The sequence below is a fragment of the Electrona antarctica genome (genome assembly GCF_951216825.1).
Source record: "Electrona antarctica genome assembly, chromosome: 14".
NCBI classification, from domain to species: Eukaryota; Metazoa; Chordata; class Actinopteri; order Myctophiformes; family Myctophidae; genus Electrona; species Electrona antarctica.
In genome coordinates, this window is record NC_136795.1 from 18,908,555 (window position 1) to 18,927,733 (window position 19,179).

Here is a 19,179-nt window from a genome sequence, read left to right on the forward strand (position 1 = left end):
GTTCTCTCGGTTGACATGCAGGCAGGTCGGATGTTGTCGGTTACATACTCTACAGGTATGTCTCTTCTGGCATTGTTTACTACTGTGTCCTTTCCTTAGGCACCCGAAGCAGAGATGATTTTCAAAAATATACGCCTTCTTGTCTTCGATCGATTTATTTGCGAATATGGGGCAGGTAGCGATTCCGTGTGCTTCCTGGGTACAGATGGGGCAGGTGAATGAAGGTTTGGAGTCATTGTTCTGGGTACTGGTGTGGAATGCCCTGGCTTTTCTTGATATTTTATCGTCTGTAGACCTGTGGTGTAGTAGAAAAGGAGAGGCAATAGGGTTGCAAACTATGTTTGCTTCTGTCTGGATGTATTTTGCAAAACATGGGAAGTTTGGGTAATCCCCAGATTTGTCCAGTTCCTTCACTACTACCCTGCTCCACCCACGCACAATCCACTCTGGTAGTTTTTGGAGGATTCTATGGTTCTCCTCACAGTCATTCAAGATAGATAGGCCTTTGATGTGTGGCATTGCTTCAACACAACTTTGCAAGAAGTCTGAAAAGTCTCTGAGGGCAAAAGGATCCTTCGAGTCAATGTTGGGCCACTTCATTAATTTATCACGGAAGGCCTTTTGCAAAATGAACGAGTTTCCGTATCTTTCTTGTAAAACCCTCCAAGCTCCCTGGTACGCATCCTCAGAGTTTCTATAAAAGAAGCCTTCCACAGCCCTGAGGGCTTCCCCAGCTAAATAGTGTTTCAAATAAAACATCTTTTCGCTTGCAGGTATTGGCTGTCGATCTATTAGTGCCATGAAAGACATTCTCCAGTCCACAAACTCCAATGGCTCACCAGAAAACATTGTTGGCTCTGGGGTGGGGAGGCGATTTATGCTCAGTGAGCTTATGAGTGATTGTGTCAGACAGTTTGTATCCAATGTAGCCGATGTTTTAATGAGTGTTTGTGATGTTATCGGCTTCGGATTTGAAGTTGATTGAGGACCTGTGATGTTTAGAGGTGGGTTATTGCATTGTTCAGATTCTTCTTCAAATAGTTTATAAACTTGAACCCGTGCTGCTGCTACTCGGATGTCCTTTTGTGCCTTAAGTTCCTGTAGCTTTATCGTTTCCTCTTGTATTTTGGTTTGTTGGCTATGAATCTCCTGCAAGGCCTTGGCCTTTTCTTGTTGGGCAGCGAGATCTGCCTCTGCGTCTGCTCGTTTCCGGGAGGCCTTGGAGGAGGCATTAGAGTTGCGGCTAGAGGTCGATTTTATATCATCGCCGTTTACTATGGAAGTGGCTAGGTGCAATGGCTGGGTTCCACGGGAGTGCGTGCGGGTTTCCGCTTCATCTGCTGCATCTGAGATAACGGTTTCTGTTTTGGTGTTTCCGAAAATTGAGCCATATTCCTCCTTATTTAAGGTTGACCTGACACGTATTTTCGCAAGCTGTTCATTGAATGGTTGGTTAATAGTATGCAGGTATTTATCCACGATTTCACAAATTTCGGGGGTGATTGTGACACAGGCGTCCATTTTCTTCACAATGTCTGAATTAGGGGTGCAGTTGCGTTGGATTAATTCATAAGATTCACTGATTGCATTGTGTTGTTTCTGGATGGTTCGTTTAATGTCGTGAAGGTCTTCCGCTGCACAAAATGATTTTAGTGCCGTTCGTATATTCTTTGCTGATTGGGCCCAGGTGGTATAAGCTTTGGTAAATGCCTTTCCATGTTTCTTTGCATTCTCATCCTGCATCATCTGGCCTTTCTCTGTTGTGGTTTTTGACCGGGTGCTTAATTTGGCCTGATGTGCATTGGCTGATGTCTCTCCAGTTTCAGTAGTATCCAGTGTGTTGCGTGTTGACTCTTCTGTATTTATGGGCTGCTGCATGTTGCCCGCCGTCTCAGGGGTTGACATTTATACAGAGTTTTAGAGGTTGTTTGATCACTGACACTTCACAGGGTTCTTTTTTGGTCTGTGTGTAACATTCCGAGTATATACACACAACGTAACACGAAGCAGCTCCACAGACGTGTACAAACCTTTAATCCCAAAGGAAGGATATCAAACAACCATTTCAACACAAAGATACCCAAAATGTCCCCTTTAGTCATTAAAAAATGCATGCAGCTTCATATTCTCAGTTTGAGACAGTGAAGCAAACCTTTAAATCCCTTCACAAGGAAAACTCTTAAGTTTTCTCTCACATTTTTTTTGTTCTTTTTACATTTTTTGTTGTTTTTTATTTATTTTGTATTGGTGTGTGCATGTATTGTCCCATTGCAGGTTTCAAGCTCATTCAGTCCAAAATATATAAGCTACCTATCATAAGTAGTTCTCTCAGTGTATGGATTACTGTGATGTTGACGTGTGACAAACTTGGTACAATGGGCCGGTGGGTTGAAGCACAGGGTGGCTGTAGTTGAGATGGAGGTGTCGACGTTGAGTTACTTCAGGGCCAAGTTTTCACTGTAGCTGCCCTCGATGTAAAGAAATAGAGTGGATTGGTTTCAACGGGTGTTTTTATTTTTTCCTTCTTTCAGCATGGATCGAACACCGTGAAAACTATGAAAATAGAAAATAAATACTCTTAGACATATCAAACATTTCATAGTTCCATTCAACAATAAAAGCAGTGCATTTGAATTAATCACCTTAGTACAATTCAACAATAAAATACTTCATAGTCGATTATAATTCAGTAAAGTCATTAACATAGAAAAACCCAAACGGACAATAAATGCACCAACCAAAGTATCATAGACCCAAACAAAAGTAATTAAGCCCAAAGTAAATAATAAACAAAAAACCCAAACCAAACAATCCTATACCTTGCTCCGGCTATCGAGGGGCTAACAAGCTGTTTGGACGCCACCTGGAACCTTCATACACCGTCACCCATCATTGCATGTTTGTCAACATTGAATACAGCAGACGGGCACTGTGGAAGGTATAAACTGCTCAATCGACTGAAGGTACAAATGTCTAGGTTCAACATTTACCGCATAAAAGTGTGAGAAGCATTTCCAAACAAACATACCGTGTTGTGCTGCTGTATACACACACGCCGTCTCTCTCTACTGTCACTGTCTCCGAGTGTGAATGAATGGGGGTGCGTGAAACGAGCAGGTATATGTGCGTGCCGGTGCCATGGCAGGATGTTTCAAAATAAAAGGTAAACCAAAACGTACAGGAAGTGTCAAAATAAAGGTATCCCAAAAAGCAACGCAAATTAACTTCAAACCAAGAAATAATAGAAGTTAAACCCAGCAAGTGTCAACGACAGTTACAATATTCATGCGACCGAGTCAACTTCTCTCTGCTTGGAAGGTTATAGATAGATTCCCAGCCGGGAAACAGAATTCCCGGCCGCCTTCTCGCATACCCGTCGTACATGTACCATGTACCAGCACCAGTCCACATACCGGTGGTTGGGAACCCCTGGTGTAGAAAAAATCACACCCGTGTGAACTGAGTGGTGTAAGGTCTTATATAGTGACGTCACATACTAACCATAGCAACCGTGCTCATTTTTTGAGTGGTGTAAACCACTCCTACAACTGGCTTTGTTAGTTTACGTGTCTGTCTGTCCGTTCGTACCAAAAAATGAGCATGGTTGCTATGGTCACTCAGTTCACACGGGTGTGATTTCATTACGTCAGACATTACGTCAGACCACAGTTGATCAGTCTATATAAGACCTTACACCACTCAGTTCACACGGGTGTGATTCTTTTGGTACGGACAGACACGGGTACATCGCTTTTTGAGTGGTGTAAACCACTCCTACAACTGGCTTTGTTAGTTTACGTGTCTGTCTGTCTGTTCGTACCAAAAAATGAGCATGGTTGCTATGGTCACCCAGTCCACACGGGTGTGATTTCATTACGTCAGACATTACGTCAGACCACAGCTGATCAGTCTATATAAGACCTTACACCACTCAGTTCACACGGGTGTGATTTTCTTTTGGTACGAACAGACACGGGTACAAAGCCAGTTGTTGGATTGGTTTACACCACTCAAAAAAAATGGGTGAACGTGAACACAGCTTCTGAACCATTCTTTAGCCCCATGGTCACTGAACTAAATACTGGACCCACCCCAATCACCACAAGGCACACAATATTTTCAAGATGTTCATACTAAAATGGCTATTTCTAGCGAGACAAATCAGGGGTAAATCTACTTTGTTATCGACCTTTCTTTATCCCAGCAACACTCTCGTGGGATTTGGGAAGATAACTGGAGTCTCTCAGTTTCAGTCCATCTGCAGTCTGAGTGTCTGACAACACAGAGGGCTCTGTCCCCATAAGATCGATGTTCTAAAAACATATAAACTGAGATTATATGTAAATATAGTAGCCTACGTGAAATCTGTATGGATTTGGACATATTGATAATCAAATAAAATGTGTGTTCCCATGCTCAATACATTTCCACAACTGTCTTGGTTGATGGGGTCTGACTTGGGAATCATTTTGCCATCTGTAATTTATTTCTCCTTTATCAGTGTGCAAGTGGAATGATGTTCACATACATACACAATATCGTCATTCACAACACCGGTGGAAATTTTTTTTTTTCTATATAAAGACAAGTTTGATTGACCATGTCACAACTCACAATGCCAAAACTTTGTGCAACAGTAGTCTGTAATAATAAAAACAGAAAACAGAAAATCTGTCGGAGGAGAAGAAAACCACACCTACTTAAGAGACCATTTGTGTACCATTTTGCCTCTAGTGTCTCCAACCGAGATTGATTAAGTAGCCTATATTAAAAGTCTTTGATGCAGACTAGGTGTCACAGAGACTAAAGTTTGTCTGGGGAGCGTTTAACCCATTGCTGGCTGTCTGAATACTAAAAAGAAAAAGAAAAGTAATAATATATTATTACTTAGCCACTTGAAACCCAGGAATGGATAACAATAATGCCATTATGCATTATCACCATATTTCAATATCCCAAACCTAAGACAATATCTAGTCTCATAACACAATATAATTGATATATTGCAGGGTCCTAATGGATAGCAGATAGCAATCCTATGACAGTAAGACATGATTTCCAGTGTTTTGCTAAAAATGTGTTGTTATCGGACAACTCAGACTTCTGGTAGTTTGTTGCCGCCAGGCAGTCCATATAAATACAGCCTAGCAAAAAATACTAAATATCTATTCTTATACAGTAGTAAATACATCAATACAGCTCACTGTGGCACCAGTTTGGATGGATCTCAGTGATGTAAAGTACAACTAAGTACATGTACAATTTTGAGGAATTTGTACTTTACCAGGCAATTTCCAATACTTTTCTACTCCATCTCAGAGGAAAATATTGTACTTTTACTCCACTACATTAATTTGAAAACTCACTTACTATAGTTACTAACTAAAGACTAGAAATGTCAGAGAAACACCTGCCACAAACACTGCAGAGGTAGGGTTTCTCGCCCGTATGGGTCCTCTTATGTCTTGTCATATTTGAGCCACAGTTGAAGGATTTACCACATTCCTTGCATCTGAACAGCTTCTCTTGTGTGGCTCTTCTTTTGTATGCAACCTTTTTGATGTCTGCGCTGTACTGTCCTTCTCTGCATTGACATCCCCATCGTCAACTACAGGAGTGGTTACAGTGAGTGTTCTGTCTTGTAAATGAGTCCTCATGTGTCGTTTAAATGCACTGCGGTCGTTGAAGCATTTGCTGCAGGTGGTGCAAGTGTATGGCTTCTCCCCTGTGTGGATCCTAAGGTGTCTTGTCATATTTGAGCGACAGTTGAAGGATTTACCACATTCCTTGCATCTGAACAGCTTCTCTCCTGTGTGACTCTTCTTGTGTATGCGCAACCTTTTTGATGACTGCACTGTACTGTCCTTCTCGACATTGCCATCCTCATCGTCAACTATGGGAGTGGTTACAGTGAGTGTTCTGTCTTGTAAATGAGTCCTCATGTGTCGTTTAAATGCACTGCGGTCGTTGAAGCGTTTGCTGCAGGTGGTGCAAGTGTATGGCTTCTCCCCTGTGTGGATCCTAAGGTGTCTTGTCATATTTGAGCGACAATTGAAGGATTTACCACATTCCTTGCATCTGAACGGCTTCTCTCCCATGTGGCTCCTCATGTGTATCTTAAAACTGTAAGGATTAGCAAAGCATTTCCCACAAATATCACAAACCGCCTCAGCTTTCACATTCACATGAGTTTCCAGGTGACGTTGAAAATCCTGCTCTCTCTCAAAGTGTCCCCCACACAGCCCACAGACATCTGTAGGGTGAATTTCTAGATGATTCACCAGTGAGAATTTGCCATGAAAAGATTTCCCACACACTTTGCAAATTATGTGGGATTTTGCGGTTGATGTGCAAAGTTGCCCACTGTTCCCTTCTGTCCCTTCACTTCTGTCACCGTCTTCATCTTGAGTAGCTTCACTCAGCCTCCAGTCCTTGTCGTTGTCATTTTCAGCCTTTTCAGAGAATCCTGGAGATGGGACCTCTTCATCAGTCTCTATTGGCATCTGCTCAGCTGGAGTGACAGGTAGAGGTTCTTCCTCTTCTTTGTATATTTCATGTTTCTCACAATGAGGAGTGAATATGTCATGGATGGTGTCGTCCTCTGGTCTTCTGTCCTGGCTGATGCTCAAAGGTTCATTGTGGCTCCTCTCAGTCTGCAGGGACTCAGGGTTCTTCTGCCTCGGACTGGAATTCCACTCCTGCTGCTGCTCAGTGAGGAGATCCTCCTCCCACACAGAGAGGTTGAGCTGTGCTTCCTCTGAGGAGCAGAAAAGGAGAAAAGAACATCCAGCAAGGCTTGAACAACGTGTGTGTGTGTGTACATGCGTGCAGTGTCTCCTGACTCAACATACTGGTTCATTCTAATAAAGAGATTGTACCGTTTTCATCACACATCTCAGGCAGGATGATTGTATGATTGCATACGGTGTATACACCATGTCTGTGTATCTGATGATACCCTTCTTCACCTACTGTACTTAAAGTACATGCCCTAGACTAGAGCCTAGGGCCAGGCTGTATCTGTAACTTTTACTGGGGCCTGAATTTCCCTCATGGGACCAATAAAGGTACTACTCAGGGTTTTTGCTATAGTTACCTTCGGATGTGCTATATAAAATCTACTGATGCCATGGTAACCATTAGCAGGTTCCAAACGGAGCTAGGTATAATTGGTTAAAACAGCTGTGTGTACTGTGTAGTAATAGTAAACACTAGCTAAATGATTAGATATCCAACATCTGAGCTAGAACAACAACACTGGCCCCGTGTGTGACCTCTCCTTCACTGTAGCTGTAGACCAGGACTTCGTCACACCACACAGCATTAAAACGGTTATCACAGTCATACAGTAGTTCAGTGATTGGTGAAACTCATCATGCATTTTGGAAACATTCATCCTGAATTTCACCAGAATAAACATTTGATTTGAAGTGGGCGTTTTACATTAGAGGCTGATAGTTGATTCTGCAGGCTAGATTGACGCAGGCAATCATCTCTAACACACACCTGGTATTCTATTTTATTATTTGATCTGTGTTTTACAAACCGATCAATGATACATTGTAATTTGTATCACATACCGGATAAGGATATTCTATTTAACCGGATCTCGGGTTGTAGAAGCGCACCGAGCAGCTTGCGTTGTCGACTGATCTCTTGTTTAGACTGGAACATTTCTTCCTCGTAGCCTGAGATCATCTTTTCAACAGCTTCCACGATCTGATCAGCAGTCGCAGACAGAAACTGCTCCACAAGGACCCGAACACCTTGAATTTTACTCATCTTGGTATATAATAGCCTTTTAGCCTAAATCTCTTTATCATGATAAACAGTTCTGACGCTAGTCGGTCTAAAACTACAAGATACTACTTCCGCTTCACTTCTTCTTCTTCGTGTTTTTTTTGGCGGTTGGCATCCAAATAGTTGCATTACCGCTCCCTTCTGACCCGTGCGTGGATCAGACGAAACAAACTTAATTATCTCTATTTGCACAGGTCCTAATCCATTCCATACCCTGTGCAATCTTAATAATATATTGGCGCCTGAGGCGGTGTGAATTCTTCCCGTAGTATGGTATTCAAGTCTTCTCCAGTTACATCCAGTATGTCCAAGAATGTCTTTGCTGCTTCCAACACCATCTTGATACGTTCAGACTTAAAGTCTGTATATCAACTGCACAATTAATGACCATTGCGATGAAGGCCAAAAAACGCTTCTTATCCATTCAGACGTTTGTATCACTTCCAAATTTCCTTCTCAATTCCCTCAGCTGCGCCTTTATCCTCATAGTAAGAGAAATCTATGAAAATCTGGGAACTAAATCGTTACCAAGAAATGTCTTCACCAATGTGTTTCTAAAGGTGTCTAATAACATGTACTAAAAGTTTGAAATTCAACTCCCGTGGGAAATTGAGTTATTAGCATAATATGTGACCATACCCCATAACATCAAAATTTCATCATTCTTTAAGTAGCATGTGACATATGAAACTAGGGGGTTTTCATGATTCTGAATCAATTCCAAGCATTAGTTTTGCACAAAAAACACTCCTTGGGCTAAATTAGGCCATATCCACTTGACCAAATGTGCTGACCTCATCACGTTTGTGAGGCCGTTTCCCCCCCAAGGAGTGTTTTTTGTGCAAAACTAATGCTTGGAATGGATTGGTCAAATACCTGATAAAATGCCCTTACTATCACTGGCCTTGCTCCTCTCCACTCTCTTCACAGCTTCGGCGTAAGACAATCCTTTCCCTTCTGCTCTAACCCTGCTCACCATAATCTCCTTCTCTCTCCTAGGACACCCAGCTGATCCAGTGTAATGTCCCCCAGACCCCCACCACAGTTCTTTACATTCCTCTTCTTCACATGTTTCCTCCCCACACCTCCCACACGTTCTGTTCTCCCTGCACACTGCTGTCACATGGCCGGTGCTCTTTCATATGGCCTGACCAGCTCATGTAAGTCAGGTACACTCTCTGGGGTAGATGCTCTCCTGCAAACGTAAAGAAAAACGGACCCACTTTCCTCTCGTTTCCCATCTCTAAATCTGGACAATCTTTTTGCCTCACATACACCTTCAACAAGGCTCACAAACGCTTGTGGCTTCACTGACAATGGAACTCCACTTATAATTCCCTTGCTCCGTTTTCCTCCAAGGCGAAAGGTGCTCACGTCATGCTCCCCGTATTTAATAATACTCAATGCCCTGTCCACCTGATCAATCAGCACTGCACTCAAAAAATCACCAGACCTCCTGGATTTGATTCTCCCCACTTTCTTCTCAACAAACTTTCCCAGCGCATATTGATCATTAAAAATGCCGTCGACCTGCGTCTCTGCTCTCATCCCAGCAATGAATCTCTCTTCATCACTTTCTGAATTGTTTGATCCCATTCCTTTTTAAACAGGATCCCATTCCTGTTTAAATCCATCCTTATTTCCATCACTGCACGTTTGACTGTCATGATCAGAATCCTCCTCTGACGACTGCATTTCAAACCCGACTAGAGAGGTCAGAGGTGGGCAGCTACCTCCTCCGGACCGTTCACCTGAGCTATTTGGTGACATTTATGATCCTTGCCCCTCCTTCCGCTGCACTGGCGTTGCACTTCCAGGTAACCTATCTTTTTCTAAATTCAATACCAGAAGCACCAACAGAAGCACTAACAGGAGCCCTCGTACAAGGTTTCTTCGACTATGCATGCACCTCCTGGTACCACAGCACCTCTAAGGCCCTTAAAACAAGGCACCAGACTTCCCAAAACAAACTGGTAAGGCTACTACTTGGCCTCACTCCCCGAACCCACCTCACCCCTGCCCACTTTGACAGGCTGGAATGGTTTAGGGTTGATGACAGAGTAGAGCATCTTGCAATGGGTCTGGTCCACAAGATTCGCTACACCACCAAGATACCCATGTACCTGTCTAAATACTTCCTTAATGTCAATGAAGTCCACACCCAGAGGCCAGAGGGAGTTCAACAAACCATGTGCAACCCAGATTCGGAACAAACAAGGGTCTAAATTCATTCCGCTCCTATGCCACCAACATGTGGAACGCCCTACCAACAGTCATTAAGACATGCAAATCCCTTGACTACTTCAAAACTGCTCTCAAAGGACACCTACGGATGGCTGCAATTCGAAACGGGCCCCTGTAAAATCTGAATCTGAATCCTCCACCCACCCCTTTTCTAGCCTGGCGCAGCCACACTTCACCCGCCCCTATTGCATATGCTTCTTTTCCTTTTTTACCTCCTCTATGATGATTTCCTGTTTTGACTATATAGTTGTGTATATTCGTACGTCTCTTAATGTTTTGATGAATTGAAAATGGTGGACCCTATTGTAAACAAGTGTAATGCTTTATGGTGTCGTCCACTCACAGTTAACAGTTTTTTGTAATGAGTTGTACTTGAAATGTACTGTAATTCTGCAAACTGTTAATAAATCAATCAATCAATCAATCAATCAATCAATCAATCAATCAAAACCAGAGTGCGAAAGCTGCTTTAAAAATAAAAGTCTGGCATATCCATAAGAATGTAGCTACAGGTACAAAACGGAATTGTTATTATTATTATTAACTGTAATTACTAAATATTACAGTAGGGGACAGCAACACACGTACAATGCGTCTGCTCCGAAAAAGTCTGGAAGAAGATTAGAAGAAGAGCCATGTCACGTGCAACAACAACAACAATGGCGGACTCCTCCACGTCGCCTAATACGTCTGGGGGTCTTTTCGCCGTTTCTCTGCTAGTTGCAGTGTTGGCGGCGGTATTTTATTTAAGCAACGTCAGTGCGACATCCTGGTCCCTCGTGTCGCTGACTGTCGCCGTGGTGGTGTATCGGTTGTTGAGAGAGACGCGGAGACGGGACGGCGACACTGACCGGCGGGTGTGTGTGCTGGTGCTGGGGGACGTGGGACGCAGTCCCCGCATGCAGTACCACTGCCTGTCCCTCGGAACACACGGGTACCACGTTACCTTTGTGGGGTTTGCAGGTAAGGTTAAGAGTGTTCAGTTAAAAAAAAGTGCTGCAAGTTCTTTCATTGTAGTCAAAAGCAACATGACTGTCAAAAGCTCTTTCACCACGCCATTTCTCAAGTGGTGCGAGGGCTAAACAAGGTTGCTGAAGACATGTAATATTGTGTTAATGTGTTGTGCTTTGTATGTTGATAAATTGATAGCCTTGGATCAAGACTATCATACAGTAGATCAAATGCATCTATGATAGTCTTTTCATCCAAGGCTAATAAATCAAATACACATCATTTTAGCCATAATATCTTACTGTACCACATTGTTTACATTTCTGACCAATAATAAAGTATTCAATCAATCAATCATCAACATCAATACTGTACAGCAGCTGTAGTATTTGTGGTTTCCTTTTCCCTATTCCTTGCTTATTACTACCTGGTTACTCTTTTCCCCCCCTCCTATTGTTTGTATTATTGTCCTGTGTAACATAGCTGCTGTTTTGCCATGACAACTGATTTCACCCCACAGGATCAATAAAGTCTGTCTGTCTGACATTTAATTGAAATGAAATGAAATGAAATCTATATTTACCCAGGGTATCTGGGCTAAGCTCAAGAACTTGTTTCCAGCCAGGCCCTGCTCATAGAACACATTTCATCGTAGTGGTTGATGCCTTGTTCAAGGGCATTTCAGCGGTGGTAATTTTAACGTGTCGGACGGCTGATTCGAACTGGGAACCTTCCGGTATCTAGACCGCGCCGCTATCCGTTCGGCCACCGCTGCCACTGTAATTGATGCTGTCCCCTCTCCCAAGGTACCAAACCCCATCAGCACATACTTCAAGATGAGAAAATAAGCATATTCCATATTAAAGAAGTGAATGGCATTCGAGGTAACTTGAAATGTTTTGTAGTAGTATTACAAACTGAACACTGCCATGGACATTTTCTGTTTACCATTCGATTTAACTTGAAACCAAAGCTGCATTACTAACTAACTTGCATGTGGTTCTTTTAAGTGGGACCCAGGGTGGTTACATATGTGACAAAGGTGATTCTCCAGTCACTACAGCTTTTCTATGTTCTGATGAAGATGGACTTACAATCACATATTCTAATGCAGGTATATGTTCTTCAGGATACAGGCCGAGTGGCATCCAAACATTGTGGGCACCTCGATCTTAAATTGGCAATTTATTTTCCCCCAAATGTGTTAAAAATTATAATAAATATATGTTTTTTGCTTTAAAAATGGTCAGAAATAATGTAAAGTATACATTATTTGAACATGCATCATTATCAGAATTAAATTTACCCTTCAACTTCTACTTTATGCCCAAAATGGCTTTGTTGCATTGTCCTCAAATATCATTACAAATATATAAAAAGGTGCCCAGAGGTCTCAGGTGCCCCTTGAACTGGTTATCACTCTTCATACATTGTGTATACAGTTGAGGCATTATTTCCAAACATGTTTAGCATAATGTAATTTATTATTCACATAGTCGTTCTCTCCCAGCCTCCAAACTCTGACATTATGGAGGGCAAACAAACTGATACTGCAGATTAACCCATTAAAACCGGGAAGGCGTTGGCTATTCAAAATAGCAGATATACAAGCTCACGGGACTGCCTTTTTCGCAGAGCATTCTACCTGATGGGTGCTGATGGTGCGCTTTTTTTCTGCGGTGTAAAACAAGCACTCCTAAAAACTAATGCTCCATGAAAAAGGTAGTCCCACAAGCTCACAGCAGGGGCCTTGTACATCTGCTACTGATTCAGAAGGCATTTGTAGAATCGGCCTTGGGTCTTAACGTTACGTTAAGAACGTTATGTTCTTAACTTACGCATGTTTCATGATAAATGCATTTTATATATGTGATGTATTCCCATGCTTTTGTTCCTGCTAAATGCCTAAATTGTAATTTGTAAATTGTCTTAATGGGTTAAATCTGTCTGTCTACCTGTATATAACAATCCATCACGGATGATGTCTTCTGTGTGTTGCAGAACCCCCCAGGCTTGCCTAGCATTGCCGTGGTGTGTCTGGTCTGCGCTGTGCGTGGAAGCAGGTTCATCATTGATTGGCACAACTATGGCTACACCATCATGGCGCTCTCCCACGGACAGAAACACCCTATTGTCAGACTGGCTAAGTGGTCAGTATATTGTTATGAATGTTACTATGCAGTCTAAAAACCTAAAATACCTTCAGCTAAGACGCATGAACTCAGAACTATCATGCTTAACTATCATAAGCATCTCAGAAAATCTGGTGTGTAGAATTTACAGAGATGGAGAACGGTGCATTAAACCTAGAAAGAAAGATCCAGTCAGTGTCAGTTCTGTAGGCGATAGGGGTCAGAGGAGAATGGTCAGGTTAAAGCAAAAAAGGAGACCACGCATGCACAAATATCTGAATGCACAACTTGTTGAAACTGCAGGCACTATCTGCAGGCACTATGTACTAAGTAGCTGTACACATACATATGTCCATAATTGTTCACTTGGTGTAGGTTGACTCGACGTAGTTTGAAATATTGTGGTGATGTGTTATCTGAAACTGTCAGTGGAGTTTGCTAGAAAGAAAAGGCACAGCAGCAAATGATGGATATGTAGGCCTAACATGATGTTTTCTTATTTTGTCCTTTACATGGACTTGTCCTATACTGTATCTGACATACTATATTATATATATCATTTTTGTCTCCACCAGGCCGAAGGCTTGGGGAGAGAGTATGTTTTGTACTCCGTCTGTATGTGTCCGTCCGTGTGTGTCCGTCCGTCCGTCTGTTACCAGCTAATCTCCGGCACCGTTAACCCGGTCGATGCCAAATTTTGCACACATGCCAACGATGAACCACTACCCCATATTTTCCAGAGCGGCCTGTTATAGCGCCACCAGGAGGCCGACTTTTGAAAAACACATTTTTTGATATTACTCCTCCAGATTCTGTCCAAAAATACCGCACATCGTTACACACTGTCTCTATAGTCATGTGTTCAAGCCGGATCTGTCCAATATTTCATATTCCATCCTAATTGGCTAACATTGGCTTTCAAAGTTGGCAGGATTGGCCCGTTTTGAACAAAAAGCCTCAAATCATGAACGCAGCATGCAATTTACGTGAAATCTTTCACAGACTTTCCTACTAGGCTGAGGAATATATCCCACCCTTTTCACATTGGCCTGTATTGTATTGTATTGTATTTGTATTTATTTATTCAGTCAGCACAGTATAAAAACAACACAGTGAACATATAAATATAAGAAGGGTAAAGTGCTGAGGAGGCTGAGGAATATATCCCACCCTTATCACATTGTTGCCTGTTATAGCGCCACCAACAGGTGGATTTTTGCAAAACACATTTTTGGAACAAAATGCCTCAAATCATCCAATTGCCATCCAAGGCGTAAGAAGAAATGTCACCCTTTACACATTGGCCTATTATAGCGCCACCAGGAGGCCACAACCTGACCTGCCCTGTTGGAGACCTGTGCCCCGAGGGGCACTTTATTTATTTACAGAATGTGTTATTGGGATGATGGAGTGATGAATGATGTTTAGCAGTTTAAAAGTGTCAGTTTACCATGTTAACATTTTGTTGCCTCTATCTTTACCAGGTATGAACACTTCTTTGGCCCTTTGGCCACCCACCACCTGTGTGTTACCAATGCCATGAAGGATGACTTGCTGAAGAACTGGGGCATCAAGTATGATTTTCTTTCTTTTTTGCACCCATACATGTATCCAATTCCAAATACATATCCAGATTATTTTTATTTTTATTTAATTTTTTTATTTAACTTTATTCCAGATTATAAGGTATTTTTCAAGTCATGTTTGCATTCCTCTGCATTTTGTGACCCATTGAATGTTTTTCATACTTAATTAGCTTCCATTAGCTTAGCACAACACATGAGACACAGATTGACGGCATGGAACTCAACTACCTCTTTGCGTATGCATGACTCTCTCATAGCCTAATAACTGTGCATGTAGACAGTAGACACGAAAAATAGCTCCTGGACAGAACACTCACCTGACACCTCACACGTCACCTCACACGTCACCTCAGCCGCAAATTCTACCAAACCATCCATTGTAACCGTGAAGTTCTAGAATCTAATCTTTATGCTTTGTTGATTGGACAGCTGCCAATTTAAGTGATCCCTAGGTTTATATGAAAGCTTTACGTGATGAATGAATGTATCATATACCCAGTCTTTATTTGATCTGCGACGTAAATCAAGCTAAAGTTGTTTTGGGGTGAAAACTGCAAGGGACTGACACAGGTTAAAATGGCAACCATTGACAGAAGGGTAGTGTAATGGTGTGGCTGGTAGCACATGCCATGTTTTCAGTCAACTCTCTCCCCACACTGTCAGGGAATCCTACAGTGTGGTTTATCATTTATCATACTTCCCAAAAAGGACATTGAATATTTTTGGACTAATGCTAAATGCTTTGACGTCTAAAGGGCAACAACCTTGTATGACAAACCTCCTGCCATATTCAAAGAGGCTCCAGTCAGTCTCCAGCATGAGCTCTTCATGAGACTGTCCAACACCTATCCTCAGTTCCAGTCTGACGGGTGAGTACCCTGTGAAATAATCCACACATCTACCCACTGGGGGCTCATAATATCCTCAATAATCTCCATTTTATTCTTTTTGTGTTTTTTTTGTAAATGTGTACCCTACTACTTGATCATATTACAGCGTCACAAAAGCATCAAAAGTAAAACTGAAAACGCAGCATGAAGCCACGTTTTGGGCATAATCTTCCAGAGACGATATATTGGTTTGTCCATCCTTACCTTAACCTTAATATTTACTATTACTTTATTTCTAAGGGACCATGTGTACACTATTAAATGTAAATTTTGCCAGTTGATGTAGTGTACAATATTTATCTTCAGCTCATTTGCAGTCTCTTGGTATAAGCCACAAAATCCACAATAACAATACAAATATACAACATTTCATGACACAGACATTACATTATTGACAGTAGACCCAGTTATCCTCACCACGATCCTTACCGATTATGGTTGGGAAGCATGTCAGACACACACACACAGTAAATGGCAGATCTACAAGCTCACAATGTGTGGCACAGCAACGAGTTACTCTCAACCCATTCCATATACATTTTCTAGTGTCCAGTGCGCAGAAGGGGAGGTGGAGAGGACGGCCTTCACAGCTCGTGACCTTGCGGGTGACACCGTGACCCTGACATTGGATCGACCTGCACTGCTGCTCAGCAGCACCAGTTGGACAGGTGACTAAACTGGTGACTAAAGCCGTTTGGTTTACTTAACAACATGAAACCTACCATCCCTCTTCTGGGCATGTCATAATAAGCAAATATTCTGCGAGAATAGCTGATCTACAAATGGAAGCGTGGAGAATGTACAAATGAAGGGTCCATTTGGTTCCATTTGTATACTCCATGCTCGAGAGTTTCTTGTGGATAAAAATGAACATTTTACACTTTACTGGGTATACTGCTGTTACAATAAAATGAAAATTCTCTTTCTCCCTGCAGAAGATGAAGACTTCTCTGTTCTTCTGAAGGCTCTTGAAGGTAGGAGGTCTTTTTACAAAGCACTATTTTCATCTGTTCCGCAGAAACATTTTCTTTGGTAATTTTAAAAATAATAAACATATATCACTTTTGACTGTGGACTTGTTTCTTTTTCAACAGAGTATGAAGGCTTTATTAGAAAAGGAACTGCCCTGCCATCTTTGGTCTGTGTTATCACAGGTAACTTGCTAAAATTCATAAATGGTTGTTGAATAGGTGAATACTATTCTTATTGGTCAATGGTCATATTGTAGTACAGTAGTACATTTCCATGTCAGACTCCCGACTTGGCACTGTCAATGATAATCTAACGTGTGTGTGTGTCAATGATAATCTAACGTGTGTCTGTGTGTGTGTGTGTGCGTGTACGTGTGCGCAGGGAAGGGCCCACAGAAGGAGTATTACAGGACACTTATAGAGACTCTAGACTTTGAACACGTGAAGATCTGTACTCCCTGGCTGGAGGCAGAGGACTACCCTGTCTTATTAGGTATGTTTACTACAGCAGGATTGCATTCCTGTTCCTTTTACCAAATTGAGTGCCATATATCTGCTTTCCCTCCCAGGTGCAGCTGACCTGGGCGTCTGTCTCCACAAGTCATCCAGTGGTCTGGATTTGCCCATGAAGGTGGTGGACATGTTTGGCTGCTGCCTGCCCGTCTGTGCCATCCACTTCAACTGGTAAACACGAATTGTCCACGTGATAATTATAATAACTATAAATATGACATTTAAAAATGAGTTCACACCACATCTATAATGACAGTGATGAATGATCATTTTTGTGATTCCTTTCATTGTGATGATTTCATTAATGTACAGAACATTATCGCTCATCAGTGTGGATGCACAATGATCACTATAGTTGGTCTTTATAGTTGTTATTGGTGTGTTTGGTCTTTCTAAGTTCAGCGATGTGTTTCTGACATTTCATTGACAAAGCATGACTCTCTAGGACTCACACCCTCAAATCCACTTTTCAGCTAGCAACATTTTATAGATCCAACGCAGTTTCTCTTCTCGGAAATGTACCCTGGAGGAAATCCTGGTTGGGATGCTATCTTAAGAAATGGGTTATAGGCCTGGGCCGGTATTCCAGACTGACGGCGTGTCGTGGGTTCGAGTACCGAGCCCCTTTGCCGCATGTCTTCCCCACCGTCTCACTCCCCCTTTCCTGTCAAATTAATGTACCCCATCAATAAAGGCATAAAAAGCCACAAAAAAAGAAATGGGTTATATGTTAAGTTTAAATTAAATATTTTTCTCTCCAGTTTACATGAGCTGGTGAAGCACGAGGAAAATGGCCTGATCTTCAAAGACTCTCACGAACTGTCTCAGCAGCTGAAGGTGACTGGTTAATATGAAATTACATTGCAATGCTGTATTCAGCACACTGTCAAATCCTCAGTTTAAAAAGGTGTTTTTTTTCATCTGCCCACCTCTTTAATAAACAGAAAAAAACATTTTCAGGTTGGTCATCAATTTCATCCGGTCAGAAGAGAAACCAGCTTAAAATGTAGTGTTCAAATTACAATGTTGCTGTTTTTATTTCAGCACTTCCAATTTCACTTGTTGATCCCATATGAGTTCTCTCTCATTGTATGAAATTGGTATCCCAAACACTCTGTAGCAATGATTGCATATAGAGCTGTACAGACGGAAACAAATTAGTTCCATTTGTATATTCTCAGAGTTAAATGAACACCAAGGATTTTACCAACACTGTTTGTGGAGATATAGTGCATGGATCATAATATTCCAAATTACATTTTAACTGTTTGATAAATAGGTAAAAAGATAGTGCCTGACAGATAATTAATTATTTGTGTGTGTGGGCCTTCCTTCACAGTCTCTCTTGTCCGAGTTCTCCAGTACAGAGGGCAGGCTGGGTGTGTTCCGGAGGAACCTCCGCACCAGTACAGGGCAACGCTGGGACGACAACTGGGACAAGAATGTCCTGCCTCTGATCTCCACCCATCAGTCGTCATGACGACCACCTTGTTGTACCATACACATTGTTGCTGTCGGGCAGAAACCTCATCTCCATGTTTTAACTTTTATTTTTTTTGTAAATTAACGCCTTACTTGATCATACTGCGTCACACAAGCATCAAAAGTAGCAGATCCAGCAACATGTTTTGAACTTGCTATTTTGTCATTTGAATCCTGAACAGTTTTGGACGTATGAGGTTTCCACCGACAGATGATATACACGTGTAGATACCTCATTGGCCGCCGCTGTTCATTGGAGTGATGCATCAACGTGGCCTTCATACGTGGCAACGAGGCAGGGGAAAGACATTCTATTCTATTGAAGCAGGTCTCGCCACAATTAAAATCATCACAACTCACTGAATTCCCTACCTTTTCAAGCGGTTCAATTTGTTACAAATGTCACATGTAGTTAGGATACTTGGTTAAATAAATGTGTGTTTCCATACCTTAGCTTATGTAGATAGTGTCAGTAATGGTTATAAAAACAAATTTGTTTTAGGCTCAGGTACTTACTGTATACATGAATAATTCATATTTCTTGCAGTGGATTTATATGGCGGTGACATTGATATACAATCCAGTGGCCAATGTGGTGTCTACATACGGT

At 41.9% G+C, this 19,179-nt stretch overlaps 2 protein-coding genes across 3 annotated transcripts; one reads left to right on the forward strand and one right to left on the reverse strand.

Moving 5' to 3' along the window:
• Positions 1-3,264: 3,264 nt before the first annotated feature.
• On the reverse strand, positions 3,265-7,840 carry LOC306936224 (uncharacterized protein; the record flags this gene model as incomplete). Its single annotated transcript, XM_079519717.1, has 3 exons — positions 7,581-7,840; positions 5,499-6,757; positions 3,265-3,429 (listed from the first exon to the last, which is right to left on the reverse strand). Exons 1-3 carry the CDS (start codon positions 7,780-7,782, stop codon positions 3,265-3,267), a joined length of 1,626 nt encoding a protein of 541 aa, XP_079375843.1. The 5' UTR covers positions 7,783-7,840.
• A 2,811-nt stretch (positions 7,841-10,651) lies between these two features.
• Positions 10,652-18,938, forward strand: LOC306937674 (chitobiosyldiphosphodolichol beta-mannosyltransferase-like). Of its 2 annotated transcripts, XM_079521571.1 has the most exons (13): positions 10,652-11,007; positions 11,802-11,879; positions 12,006-12,109; positions 12,997-13,145; positions 14,612-14,701; positions 15,469-15,582; positions 16,150-16,271; positions 16,539-16,577; positions 16,698-16,757; positions 16,957-17,067; positions 17,144-17,258; positions 17,849-17,924; positions 18,427-18,938. In XM_079521571.1, exons 1-13 carry the CDS (start codon positions 10,680-10,682, stop codon positions 18,565-18,567), a joined length of 1,527 nt encoding a protein of 508 aa, XP_079377697.1. In that variant the 5' UTR covers positions 10,652-10,679; the 3' UTR covers positions 18,568-18,938. The 2 variants fall into 2 exon arrangements, with proteins under 2 accessions (XP_079377697.1, XP_079377698.1); XM_079521572.1 differs by lacking the exon at positions 16,957-17,067.
• The last annotated feature ends 241 nt before the right edge of the window (positions 18,939-19,179 follow it).

Excerpts from the sequence above, each read along its gene's own strand:
- LOC306937674 (XM_079521571.1), top strand. The coding sequence starts at position 10,680 with ATGTCACGTGCAACAACAACAACAATGGCGGACTCCTCCACGTCGCCT. Across the intron at positions 11,008-11,801 it reads TACCTTTGTGGGGTTTGCAG|GTACCAAACCCCATCAGCAC; the intron begins GTAAGGTTAAGA and ends CCCTCTCCCAAG. Across the intron at positions 17,259-17,848 it reads TGTGCCATCCACTTCAACTG|TTTACATGAGCTGGTGAAGC; the intron begins GTAAACACGAAT and ends TTTTCTCTCCAG.